This window comes from Momordica charantia (genome assembly GCF_013281855.1).
Source record: "Momordica charantia cultivar OHB3-1 chromosome 6 unlocalized genomic scaffold, Mcharantia_2.0 BLBB01000006.1, whole genome shotgun sequence".
In the NCBI taxonomy this organism is placed as follows: Eukaryota; Viridiplantae; Streptophyta; class Magnoliopsida; order Cucurbitales; family Cucurbitaceae; genus Momordica; species Momordica charantia.
Window position 1 is genome coordinate 13,638,815 of NW_028275164.1, and position 13,888 is coordinate 13,652,702.

The 13,888-nt window shown below is 37.1% G+C and overlaps 1 protein-coding gene across 7 annotated transcripts in view; it reads right to left on the reverse strand.

The window, feature by feature from the left end:
* The window catches only part of LOC111024666 (sterol 3-beta-glucosyltransferase UGT80A2), a 61,025-nt gene that overhangs the window by 21,591 nt on the left and 25,546 nt on the right, over positions 1–13,888 (reverse strand). For 5 of the 7 annotated variants that reach the window (XR_015791190.1, XM_022302409.2, XM_022302408.2 and 2 more), the window contains exons 2-4: positions 12,610–12,770; positions 8,758–8,802; positions 8,382–8,624 (exon numbers count right to left, since the gene is read on the reverse strand). Coding sequence is in view for 6 of the 7 variants with exons in the window: in XM_022302409.2 (XP_022158101.1) it covers positions 8,382–8,624; positions 8,758–8,802; positions 12,610–12,770 (449 nt within the window). In the remaining variant the exon portion in view is untranslated. The remainder of the gene's footprint in view (positions 1–8,381; positions 8,625–8,757; positions 8,803–12,609; positions 12,771–13,888) is intronic. The other 2 variants (XM_088124705.1, XM_022302410.2) reach the window with 2 other exon arrangements.

Genomic DNA, 13,888 nt, shown 5'->3' on the forward strand with positions numbered 1-13,888 from the left:
TGGATGAAAACAGCAATGTCAATAGTGATGAGTCTTTTGAAAACCCTCTAAGTTCTCCTACGCCTCCCAACACAGATGGTCTGGAAGTAGCTCCATCTCCCATTCTCAATCCGTCATTCTCTTTGATCCCAAAATTAAGGGAGCTCGGGCAGAATATTTATCCTCTTGTGGCTTGTCAGGCGATTCCTCCAAAGCCTTTTGGTTGTAAAAACATATGAACATGTTATCATGGAATACTAGAGGTCTAGGGGATAGCACCAAGAGACTCTCTATCAAAATATTCCTCAGCAACATTGTCCTGATATATTTTTAATCCAAAAAACAAAGCTTGAAAGATCGATCTAAGCATCGTCGAATCCCTATCGAGCTCTAGAGAAGTTGGATGGACATAAATAAATTCTGATGAAACATCTGGAGGTTTGTTGATCATTGGGATGAAAGCAAGAACAATGTCATAGAAATTCTAAAAGCTTCTTTTTAGAATGAAAAAGACTTTTGGGTTCAAATGTCTATAGTTACAGAGTAAGAAGGTTCCTATGGAAGGATATTCTTTCGGTTTTCTCTTACTGTGTAGATGTCTGGTGCATAGGAGGGGATTTCAACATCACACGTTGGATTCATGAAAGATCTCGAACCAGAAGATTCAAGAGAAGCATGAAAAAGTCTAATGGAATTATTGAAGAGCTCGGCTTATTGGAAATTCCTCTTTCAAACGGCTGCATACCTAATAAATAGGATGCCTAGTAAAGTTTTAAATTTCAAAACTATCAGTGGGTGCTTTAAATTTGTTTTTCCAACATCCCGTATATATTCTGATTTACCTCTTAAAGTTTTTTGATGTACCACATATGTTCACATAACTAGTCAATTTCTGTCAGAATTTGATTTTAGAGCTGGTAAATGTAGATGTTGAAAGATGACGAGATTGAGGAATACGCCTCACTTCTATCACTCCTCAATTTGTATTCTCCCAATACTTGTCCAGATAACAGGATTTGGTCTTTGGATCCTTCGGGTGGTTTTACAGTAGCTTAAATTTGCAACTCCCTCTCAGATGTTCCTATGCCAATGGATCTGTTTAAAGCTATTTGGAAGTATAAGAGTCCAAAAAAGGTTAGTTTCTTCATTTGGATTCTCTTGTATGGAAAGGTGACCACTACTGATGTACTTCAAAAGAAGCTATCTGGCCATTCTCTTCTGCCTTCAATCTGCCCCCTTTGCCAAGCCGATGAGGAATGCTCCGTTCATATATTTTTCTCCTGTCCTTATGCTTGGCATTGCTGGAAACTTCTTTTTGAGGAGTTCAATATGTCCTGGGTGTTTGGCAACATAGTAGCAGGGAATGTTCATCAATATTATTGCTCGGGTTAATCTTAAACCCTAAAGCCAATCTTCTATGGCTTAACACTATAAAAGCAGTCCTTTACGAGCTATGGTTTGAAAGTAATCTCAGAATTTTTGAAGGAAAGAGTCAACCTCCGGGGGTGCGACTCAGTCTAGCTAAGTTTAGAACTTCTCATTGGTGTTATTTATCATCTTCATTTAGGAATTACTCCCCTAGTTTGATTTGTTTTAATTGGAAAGCATTCACTGTATCTGGTTGTTTATGTTTTATTTTCTGCTTTTTCTCTTTCTTTCACTCTCTCGAGAGTTTGTATCCTTGAACACTTTTATTCCTTTTCATTATTTCAATGAGAAGTTCCTTTCTTGTTCAAAAAAATATATATTCTTGGGATATTTTTCAAGTCAAAAAGGTTATAAATATTTTGATCCTCACCAAAAAACATTTTGTGAGTATGGATATGTCTTTTTTGGAAAAACTACAGTTTCCCCAAAATTCTCTCCAAGGGGAGAAAACAAATTCGGAAGATAATTTTTGGGATATTTTTGTCCCTCTTCCTAGCCCTATTTGTCAAGCTTTTAATAGTCCTTTGAAGCCTTGTGAAGAACCTTCTCAGGTAGGGGGAGAAATACTTTTTTTTGAACAAGATACGAACTTCTCATTAAGATAATGAAAAGGAACAAAATGTTCAAGGATACAAACTCTCGAAAGAGTGAAAATTGAAATGAAACAAAAATAAACTAAAATCTTAAAAAACTGCCATAAAAACATTCCAATTCGAGCAAATCAGACTAGGGGAATAAGATTTAAATAAAGGAGATAGAGAGCTCCATTGAGAAGCTTTAAATCTAGAGATGTCAAGACGAGCCGCGGGAGACTGCTTCTTTCCTTCAAAGGTTCTAAGATTTCATTTGTACCAAACTTCGTACACCAATGCCTTGACTGCATTGATCCATAATAAAGAGGCTTTTGGGTTAAAAACAGGACCTGATAGAATTTGAACCAAGTTGTCAGACACATTGTTGCCGAAAGCCCAAACCATGTTGAATTCCTCAAACAAGGAATTCCAACAATATCTAGCATAGGAGCAGAAGAAGAACAAATGCACCATATTCTCGTCATTGGACTGACATAATGCACAAATGGATGGCAGCAGACTGAAGTTGGGAAGCTTCTTTTGCATAACTTCATTAGTATTAACTTTTCCATAAATTAATATCCAAATGAGAAAGCTGACCTTTTTAGGACTTTTGGATTTCCATATAACTTTAAATAAGGCCTTTGGCAGTGAAGAAGCACTACGTAGTTTACTGATTGATGCAACAGAAAACATACCCGAAGGTTAAAGTGACCAAAGTCTCCTATCCAATTCATTGGAAGGAGAATGAGAATGCAGAAGATATAAAAGTGCACTGAACTCCTCTAATTCATCATCTTTTAGAGCTCGTGTTGTAGAAATTCTCCAAGATAGGGTCTGTGCATCCCAAAACTAAACTACTGATCCGGAAGGATTGGTGGAGATTTGATAGATCTTTGAGAATCTATCCTTTAAGGGCTGATTTTCAATCCATTTATGAGTCCAAAACAGGATGCTAACTCCTGACCCAAGCTTAAAACACGCAAACTGATTCCAATGGCTCCATTGGCGAGAGATGTTGATCCAAGGTCTTCTAAGGCAGCCATTTAACATAGAACCGGAAGACCAACCTAACTTAGAGGAACCATACAAACTTTCTATCACCTTTCGCCATAAGGCATACGGTTCACAGCCGAATCTCCAACCCCATTTAGCTAATAGGGCACTGTTTTGCTTGGAAAGACCTCCAATACCCAAACCGCCATCCTCCAAAAGTTTAGATACCACATTCCAATTTACCAGATGATTTAGAGCCCCTGAAGCACCACTCTTCCACAAAAAAGACCTCATTTTCTTCTCAACTTGTTTACAAACTCCCGCTGGCATTTGATATAAGGACATATAATAGAGAAGCAAATTAGAAAGGACAAACTTACAAAGCGTTAAACGACCTCCTCTCGATAGCTGATACTGATTCCATCTGTCCAATTTCTTTTCAATTTTCTCAACAATAGGGCTCCAAAATGCTGCTGATGATTCTACTAATCAAGCCTCTGAGTTTAAGTTTTATACTAGAAGGTAATTCAATCAAAGAAACAACGACCAGATAGATCTTCACAGAACCAATTTGAGACTCCGAGAAATGAAGTTGAAAATAATGACAATCTCTCTCCAAATGAAACTGAAAAATATTGGTAATTCCTCTTCAATTCCTACTTCTTCAACTGTTTTAAATACTTCACCTGTTCTCTCTAATCTCGATGTTCCCATAGCCCTTAGAAAAGAAGTTCTAAGTTGTAGCAAATATCCTATTACAAACTACATATCAAAAGTTGTCAAATAATCATAAAGCTTTCACATCTAAGATAAATGATTTATTTGTTCCAAGGAATATACATGAAGCTCAAGAATATCCAATTGGAAACTAACTATTATAGTGGAGAACAATGCTTTAAAGCAAAATATTACTTGGGTGATAGTAGAGCTACCGATAGGTAAAAAACCACTGGGATGTAAATAGGTGTTTAACGTAAAATGTAATGCAGATGACAGCATTGAGATACAAGGCCAGATTGGTAGCTAAAGACTTCACTCAAACCTATGGGATTGATGATTATCAGGAAACATTTGCTCTTGTTGCCAAAATTAACTCTATTAGAGTTCTTTTGTCTCTTGAAGTTAATTTAAATTAGCCCATCTACCAACTTGATGTGAAAAATGTTTTTCTTAATGTTGATCTTGAGGAAGAGGTTTTTATGAATTTACCACCAGGTTTCGAAAAAGAACTTGGATGCAATAAATTTTGCAAATTAAAGAAATCTCTATATGGCCTTTAGCAGTCTCCAAGAGCTTAGTTTGAGCGATTTGGAAAAGTCGTATCTAACTTTGGATTTCGTCAAGGTCAAGGTGATAGTACCATATTTTATACATTATGAGAATAATAAAATCTCAATTTTGATTGTGTATGTAGATGATATTATTCTCACTAGTGATGATGAAGCAGGTCTAGTTGATCTCAAGAAGACCTTGCAAGTGAGTTTCAAATCAAGGACCTCGGGACACTGACATATTTCTTAGGGATGGAACTTGCAAGATCGAAGAAAGGTACTTTTGTTAATCAAAGAAAATAGGATCATAACTTATTTGGAAAAACAGGACTACAAGGTTGCACGGTTGCAGAAACTCCTAACGTGAAACTACAAGCAGCAAATGCAAAAAAAGTACAAGACAAGAAACGATACCAGAGACTTGTGGTATGATTGATCTATTTGTCTCATACGCGACTTGACATTGCATTTGTTGTAAGCATGGTAAGTCAATTTATGCATGCACCTACACGGACTCATTTTGAAGCTGCCCATATAACCTTGAGATATTTGAAAGGAACCCATGGAAAAGGTATTTTGTTCAAAAAAATTAAGCACTCCCAAGTAAAGCATGTCTCATACTTTCTAGTGCAAGTGGGAGAACATATTGGGCATAGAGGATGCCCTAGAATACATGTCTCACTAGCTTTAGTGCCAGTGGGAGACTGTTGGGATTTATGTCCTAAAGCCTCGTAATTTATCAATTAAATAATTTGATTATTTTCATGTGCAATATGTATTATCCATCTTATGAAAATCTAAGGTTACTAGTGTAAACTTCAATAGTATGTGGTTGATATACAGGATGATTATGTTCAAGTAGTAATCTAACAAGTCTATAGGATGGATAAGATTGGGTGTCTTATCTTGGTAATACTGTTGATACGGCCCACTTTGTAAACGTTACAAATGATTTCATCCTAATCGTTCACATGGAGACATGCGAGTGGGGGTATCAAATACAATGAGTTTGTATAAGACTGGCTTGCGATGTTGTTTTGTATTTTCTTATAAGACCATTATAGAAATTACAAACACATCACTAGGATAATTATATGCTCATTCAACCTTAATCATGAGTGTGTTATGAACTCCTGCCTATGCGAGTGTATTCTTTGATTCACATGGATTCTTTGATTCACATGGATGACGGTAACCAGAGTGTTCACCTAATAAAACTACTAGTTTGGGAATATATTCAAGAAACAATACTACACAATATGGAATTCAGAACCACTCAATAATGGAATTCAGAACCACTCAATATTGGAAAGTGCAAAGTCTGTACTTCTCTCTCTTTTTTTTTTTTTTTGAACAAGATACTAACTTTTCATCAATAGATGAAAACAAACAAAAATTGTTCAAGGATACAAACTCCCAAAGGAGTGAAAGAAAAGCAAAAAATAGAAGAGTTATAAAGGCCTCCCAATTCATACAGATCATATTAGGAGAATAGGAAAAGAAAACATCAGAAAGAGCACACCATTGAGAGGCTTTAAACTTGACAATATTGAAGCAATCAAGTGACGAACGGCTAGAGTCTTCAAATACCCTTTGATTCCTCTCATACCATAACTCTGAAATAATCGTCTTAAAACCATTAATCCAAAGAAAATTAGCTTTAGGCACCAAACTAACTCCATTGAGAATCTAGAAGATGTTGCTAGCAGCCACACGGTCCCGTACCGTACCCAAGCCAAATAGAACATCTGAAAGAAAGAATTCCGAGTAGGAACTGGATCTATTTGAATAGCCGCCGAACGTGCTGTTACGGAATCCGAAGATCATCCCCTCAGGACCGAACAGGTAGAGGCATATGGGCAGAAGAAAAACACATGATTCAAACTTTCACCTTGTTTATCACACAACAAACAAATGGATGGCTACAAAACCAAATTAGGGGACTGCTTTTGTAGAACCTCCGCTGTATTGACCTTGTCGTATAAAAGAATCCAAACTAACATATTACTCATTTAGGGCCGCCCGAACTCCAAAGAGAAGATGAAAAAACTTTTGAAAACTACAAATCAGCGCCTCCAAGCTTACAAAGTGAACTCAGATAATTCCACAATCCCCCCATCTTTCAATGCCCTTCTAGTTATAATATTCCAAGAAGAAGACTCCCTATCCCAAGCATCCAAAACCGAAGTAAAAGGAGATGCCGAGATGTTATAATAAAAGGAAATCTTTCCTTAAAAGGAGAATCATCAATCCACAAATGATGCCAAAAAAGAGTTCTTTGACCGTTTCCTACTTTTAAAAGGGAGAATTTCTCCACCTTGAGCCATTGTTTGTTGATACTGTTCCTAGGACTACGGTTCAACCCGTGAAGCTTAGGCTCTGCATTCCAATTAAAACTACCAAAACCATATAGACTAGCCACCACCATATGCCACAAAGCCATTGACTCCATGCTAAATCGTCGCCCCCATTTGGATAAAAGTGTGTGTACTTCTCCTTATTGAGTAAGCATATAAGTGATTCCCTTAAAGAGATGGTTCGAGACTTGGATAATAGGGTACCCGCTTTCTTGATACTCCAAGAAGGATTAACCCATGATGAGAACATGAAAGGCTATCCATTAGAGAACTAGTGGGACTTAAAGTACAAGGGATGGAACCAGAAGCAAAACAGTAATTTCATCCATCTAAAACCATGGACCACTTTGTGAAGGATTAATGTACGTCTATAATTATATTCATGGACATAACTCATCAGCAGTGCATGAGGGTACAACCCCTAGCCTATACTGGAGTCACCTTGGGTTAATGGTAAAATTGGTTAATTAATGAGTTTAATTAATCAATTGTTGACTTCTACAACGAACCATAAGTCGGGAGAAAATTAAATGATGTTGATTATTTAATTTAAAATTAAAATGTTTAATTTGCCTTTTAATAATAAATTGGATTTATTATTAATTGAACGAGACATGACTTAACTGATCTCATGGAGGAAGATTCCATGGACTGAAACCCATGAGATGGGAGCTAATACATTAATTAAGAAAATTGAATATTATTTTTTTAATTTTCATAATTACTTAAGAAATTAATTAGTCCAATAGGGTTTTGACCCAAAAAAGGCCAAATCCTCACAAGATAACACTCTCTTCTCCTCCCTAATAACCACCAAGGAAGAAGGTGTTCTTCCTCCTTCCTCCTACAAGGTGCCCACACACAAAGTTTGTTGTAGATAGAGGATAGTGTTAGGATCCCAAATACAATAATCTAACGAGATAACTATATTGCAATCTCAAATAGAAACTACAATATCGATAGCCTTTCTAGAGGGCTATCTCTCTCCCAAGAACTCTCTCAAGTTCCTCACAATACTATTCTCCAAGATACTCTCCTTCTCCCCTACTACTCTTATTTATATCCATCTTACCCCAACTAATTACCATACTGCCCCTTCATACTAACAAACTAATAATATTCTCCTATACCCCTAATAGGACTCTCACATTTAGCTAGAAAGATCCCATGGAGTCCACGAGATCTAAAAGGTAAGAAATTTGATGCTTGTTTTCGAAAATATTTTTAATTAAAAGTCGCAATCGAGATCCACTAAATCGATTAAAACTGTTGGCTTTCGTTGCGTCCGGCGATTAAATCTATCATGGCTTCCAGCAATTTAGGTTGTTTGGTTGGCTCTTTCTTTTTCTTTTCTAATGCTTCCTTTCAAAATAATAATGATGATGATGATGATGATGATGATACTACTGTCTTTCTTTGTCAAGAATCTTCTAGCATGTTTATAAATGATTTAACTTCTAACTTCAAGAAAATTTCCTAAGATATCCAATTCTTTTTCTTTTTTTGTCCCTTTACTTGAAACTTAAAATGTCGAGGCGAGGCATGTAATGTGTTCAAACTTCACAACAGTTCAAAAGGGTAACTCCATTAGTTTAGTTAGATTACATCTAAGCTAAGAACATATCTGAATAAATCAGGTGTAACAAGACAATGGTGATAAAATAGTTAACCAATATATGTAAACAAAAAGTAACAGAGAGAGAGAGAGAGAGGACGTCAGATCAGGAAAAGGAAAATCAATTAAAAGAAACTGACAAGACACAGAAAATTAGGATAACCTGCAAACGCTTCCCAATGGCAACAAAAGGTTGTACATCTCCTCTTGTACCAACTATGAGCATCACAATTTGTAGTGGGGGGATGGCTGGAACATCTGCCATGTCAAGGGGTTCTTCATCTACAGCTTCATCAACCATAATTCCAGATTCAAAATGAAAACTTTCTGGTTGAATGCCCTCTAGAACTTCCATCTTCACAGTTCCATCGTCCTGTACTGTGGCAACCTTTTTCAACCACTTAAGCTGCAAACACAATTTAACTCAAAACTTAGTAAAAAATCTACATAATTATCAAGAAGATGCATCATTGCAGAGAAGATTTACACTGCTTTGTAGGGAATTCTTGTATGACCTGTGACAACAGAAGACTTCATACCGTAGTCAAGTCAAACACATCCAAACTTGAAAGTCTGATGACGTGCTGTACCACCAAATTATGGAATGTTCACTACTTAAATATATATATTTTTTTTTTATAAAAGAAACAATTTCATAATGGTATGAAATTACAAAAAAATGGAGAAATCCTATCCAAGGGAGTCACACAAAATTTCTCCAATTGGATAACAGAGAAAAAAAGCTATAGTAAGGGAACATTTACACCACGAAACTACCAAATAAACTATGGCGCCAAATAATCGATCAAAACAGTGCTCCTTTTCTTTGAAATTTTTTTGATCTATTTCACGCCAAGTGGCCGATAAGAAGGCTCTAATAAAGTGATAGGCCCCTCATTACTCAAGTATATGTACATAGGAAATTAGGGGGGCAAGGAAAAAAAGGGAATAGAAAGGCGCATGGTTGTTTTGTGTGGGGTTGAAGGAATATAGTTAGTTAGAGGGCTATATACCTAGCAGGGGGAAGTGGTTTTTCATATTTTTAGTATCTTTTCTGTGTTGAGGCTCTTGTTGAGCATTCTTGGGAGAGTGAAGGAATCTCAAATTTCCGGAATTTGAATATTGTTGCATAAATATAGGTGGATTCTACCATTTTTGGTATCAGAGCCATCATTTCTGATAATGGTTAGAAAAACTGAAAGCCAGGATGAATGAGTTAGAGGAGAAAATGGCCTGGATGAAATCGGGTAATGAAGGGCGGATGGAACGAAGACTATCTCAATTCCAAGAGGAAATTAACATGATGATAGAACAAAAGCTGATACAGGGATCGGAGATGTTAGCGAGGAAGCTGGACAAGAAAGATAAGAATGATGGTGAAATGAATTCCTTCGATCATACACGAATAGATTAGGGGAAATAGCCAATCGATTTAGAAGTGGTTTGTAGTAAATCGATTGATTGAAAAGGATAAACTCTAGGCTATCGTACTTCACTTGGAAGAAGAAGCTTTGTCTTGGCATTAATCGGTGGAGAGCAGCACACCAATTACAAGTTGGAAGGAGTTCCACGAGTTAATGATTGAGAGATTTTGACCATCGAAAGAAGGAGATGGAGATCAATATGTATAGTTCATGAAATTGAGCAAGAATTTGATGGTAAATTCGTATCGTTGGAAGTTTGAGCAGCTGGCGGCGTTGATGAAGAATGTTCCAGAGTTGATTCTTGAGGGTAAGTTTATCAATTTGAAGGAAGAGATCAGAGTGAGCTTAGAGTTCTGAACCTGTGGGCCTTAATGAGAAAACGGTGATGGCACGATGGCCCAATTTGTGGAAGATAACGAACTGGATCGCCAAAAGAGAGGACTTGGGCCACCGGTTTAAGCCTTAAAAACCACCCAACTACTCGGTTCTACAAACTTGAGGGCACAGACAATAACTTTAAATCCCACAAGAAGCACCGCCGCCTCTATGATGCCCTCTACCAGCCACGATACAGTTCTAAAAGGCGGGATTTCCAAAAATTTCAAATGACTAACGGAGAATGAGTGGGTCGCCAAACGCAAAAAGGGACTTTGTTTTAGATGTGACGAAAAAGCCTCCTTGAGGCATCGATGCAAGGAGTTACAAGTACTGTTATTTCAAAATGAATAAGGGGGGATGTCACGGGACCAACCACAGAGTGTGAAGAAGAACCCACGCCCGAGACAGAACTGGTTGTTTTGGAATCTCTTGAATCCGTGGAAACGAAACCTGGCGGGGTAGATTTGTCCTTACAATCAATGGTGGGGCTTGATACTCCCAAGATAGGCTGTATCCGAATTCAGGAGGTGATTGCCGGTGGGGCATCACATAACATTATTGTTGAGGAAGTCGTACGGGAGTTAGATCTCCGTAACTCCCTCTTCGAGTTACGGAATTGTCTTGGGGATAAGAGACTTCGTGTGCCACCAAAGTATGCAAAGGTGTGGTTCTTTCCGTGGCTAACTTGACCATTATTAACAACTTTTTGCCTCTGTCATTGCGTAATGCCGATGTCATCCTCGATATTCAATGGCTAATGACATTGGGTAAGGTTCAATACGATTGGAGAGTTCAGAAAATGGATTTAAAGCTAGGCAATTGAGAAATTCATCTCAGAGAAGATCGTAGCCTCGTGAAATCCCAAATCTCACTCAAATCAATGAAGAAAGCAGTAAAGGGGGATGCACAGGGAGTTCTCATCGAACTCAATTCTATTGATCCAACCGAAGGACAACCAACTGTGAAACTAGGGTGACCGAATTGGAGTGGTTTACCTCCAGATATTTAGGGTGTGCTCTAACAGTATGCAGTGGTGTTCTCGCGATTAAATACACTGCGCCCAAGTCGGAGTCGTGATCACACTATTGAATTGCTACTGGGTACAGGCCCAATAAACATATGACCATACCATTATCCACAGTTATAGAAGGACAAAATCAAACGTTTAGTCAAGGAGATGTTGTTAGCTAGAGTGATCCAATCGAGCAAGAGTGCTTTCTCGAGCCCGGTACTCTTGGTAAAGAAAAAAAATGGCAGTTTGCGATTTTGTTTAGATTATCGAGCATTGAATAGAGCTACAGTTCCTTATAATTACCCGATTCCTGCACGAGGCTACTGTATTTTTAAAAAATCGACCTAAAATCAAGTTATCATCATATTCATGTCAGCCCGCTCGATATGCATAGAACAACATTCTGAACTCATAAGGGCCATTATGAATTTTTAGTTATGCCTTTCAGACTTCGCAATGCCCCGTCCACTTTCTAGTCAATTATGAATAAAATTTGTGTTGCTTTTCTTTGATGACATCCTAATTTAGAGCCCAACAATGGCAGATCACTCTTCACTTGGGCTATAATCAGCTGGTAGCTAATCCTAGCAAATTTTAGTTTGCGCAATCACAAATTGAGTATTTCGAACACCTTGTTTCAGCCGAGGGAGTTGCTGCAGATCCATCGAAGTTGTCAGCAGTAAAAGAGTGGCCTACACCTAGGAAGAAGAAACAGCAGTGCTTACCATTAAGGGGAAGGCCAAGATAAGAGTTATGCCACAAACTCTTTGCAAGCAAACTTATCTGTTAGCACCTCCAACTCTTGATCATCCAAATTTAAACCAAAAATTTTCATATTTATGGTGATTCACATTAAGCCCAGATGCTTCCTCAAATAAACTAACTCAATTGAACAAATTAGTAAGGGATTGATCTTCAAAGGAAGAGAAGAGGATGGTGTCATTCACAAACTGAAGATGATGAATATCAATAGAGTTGTTGCCCAAGTCAAAACCTTTAATCAGGTTTTTATTCACTGTGTGCATAATTAATCCACTGAAGACATGCACACCCATGATGAAGAGGAAAGGTGAGAGGGGTCACCTTGGCAGAGACTTATAGAAGCACCTATCTTACGACTAGGACGACCATTAATGATGATGGAGAAGTTTGTTGATGAGATGCAGCCCCTAACCCAACTTCTCCATTTTAGCTCAAAGCCTTTGGCCATAAGGATCTCATCTAGAAAGCCCCGGTCCACATTGTCAAAGGATTTTTCTATGTCAAGATTTTTTTTCCAAACAAGATAAGAACTTCTCATTGATAATTGAAAAAGAAATTTATTCTCTTATTCCCAATAGTATTAGGGATATTAATTACTATTTTTGACATCCAACAAGTGCAGATCATCTTGATTATTGCTCAACATGCTTTATTTAATCTAGTTGTTGCATCACGCTTAAATGAGATCATCTACTTCAGTAGGTTTGACAAGAAGTAGTACTTTTCGTCGCAGAACATTAAGTTGTGCATTTTGACAACCAGAATAAAAAAAAAGAATGTAAGTAGAACTAGAATCTAAAAGCAATGTAACATACCTTCTCCTCGAGATGACCTTCATCAAAAAAATGTGCAACTAATCGACGACTCTTTCTTGACTTCTCCACCTTGATAAGCTTGCTTGAGCTAGGATCTGATTCCCTACCCACTGATGATTCACCTTGAGTATTATCTTGAGATGAGTTCCTGTCAGTTTTTCCTGAAAACATATTCAGAAATAGGATAGACTATAGTTTTACACAAAAAATCCAGAGTCCCCCATTTATTTTCGTAGATGCTTACACCAACCAATTTACAGCAAGAGAGTGCAATTGGTGGACGATGCTTCTAGAATGGATTATTTGGCAGATTTTGTTTTCATAATTTAAGGCTACCTGAATATGTACCTCCCGATGGGCCTATTTTAAGAACTGATTACTTCATACAAAAAAAAAAATATCAGAATTTTGGGAATAATAAGAACTCTACTTTTTTTTTTTTGTGAACAAGATACGAACTTCTCATTGAAATAATGAAAAGGAACAAAATTGTTCAAAGATACAAACTCTAGTAAAAAAACTAAAACATAAAATGAAGTACTACAGAAGAACTAAACAGATGCTACAAAAACACCCCAATTAGAATTAATCAAACTAGGAGAATAAGATTTAAAGAGAGAGGATAAGGAACTCCATTGAGAGGCCTTGAATTTAACAACGTCGAATCGAGCTGAAGACCACTACAGTTTACATTTTACATTAGCAATACAAACTTTCTAATATCGTCAGTGTCACAACATGCAAAATAAAAAGACCACTGGCCAAGAAAGATTTCATGTAAAAATTTTCCATGAGAAGGGTAGGCAAAAATGAACAAAGAAAATGTGGAATTATCAAAAAACACCAATTTTACATGAAAAGTAGAAAAATCATTGAACAAAAACTTGTTCCACACTGACCAACAAATCACAGAAAAGGGCAATTCCATAAAAGAAAATGTCAATAACACATTTTTTTAGAACAAGATACGAACTTCTAATTGAAATAATGAAAAGGAATTACAATTGTTCCAAGAAACAAACTCCCTGGGAGTCAAAAGTAAACCATAAGAGAAATATAAAAGAGAACGAATGAAAATAAATTCAGAATAAAGAAAAACACAATCTGTGAAAACCCAGAGGCTTGACCAAGATTCACGGCAAAAGAAACTGAACGGAATCCTTCGAACGGGGAAGAGATCTACAAAGTAAACGGTCTGAGAGATCTACAAAGTAAACGGTCTGAGACATTAACGTGACAACGAGAACTTCAAGAACCAAGAGATGTGAGATTGTAAGAG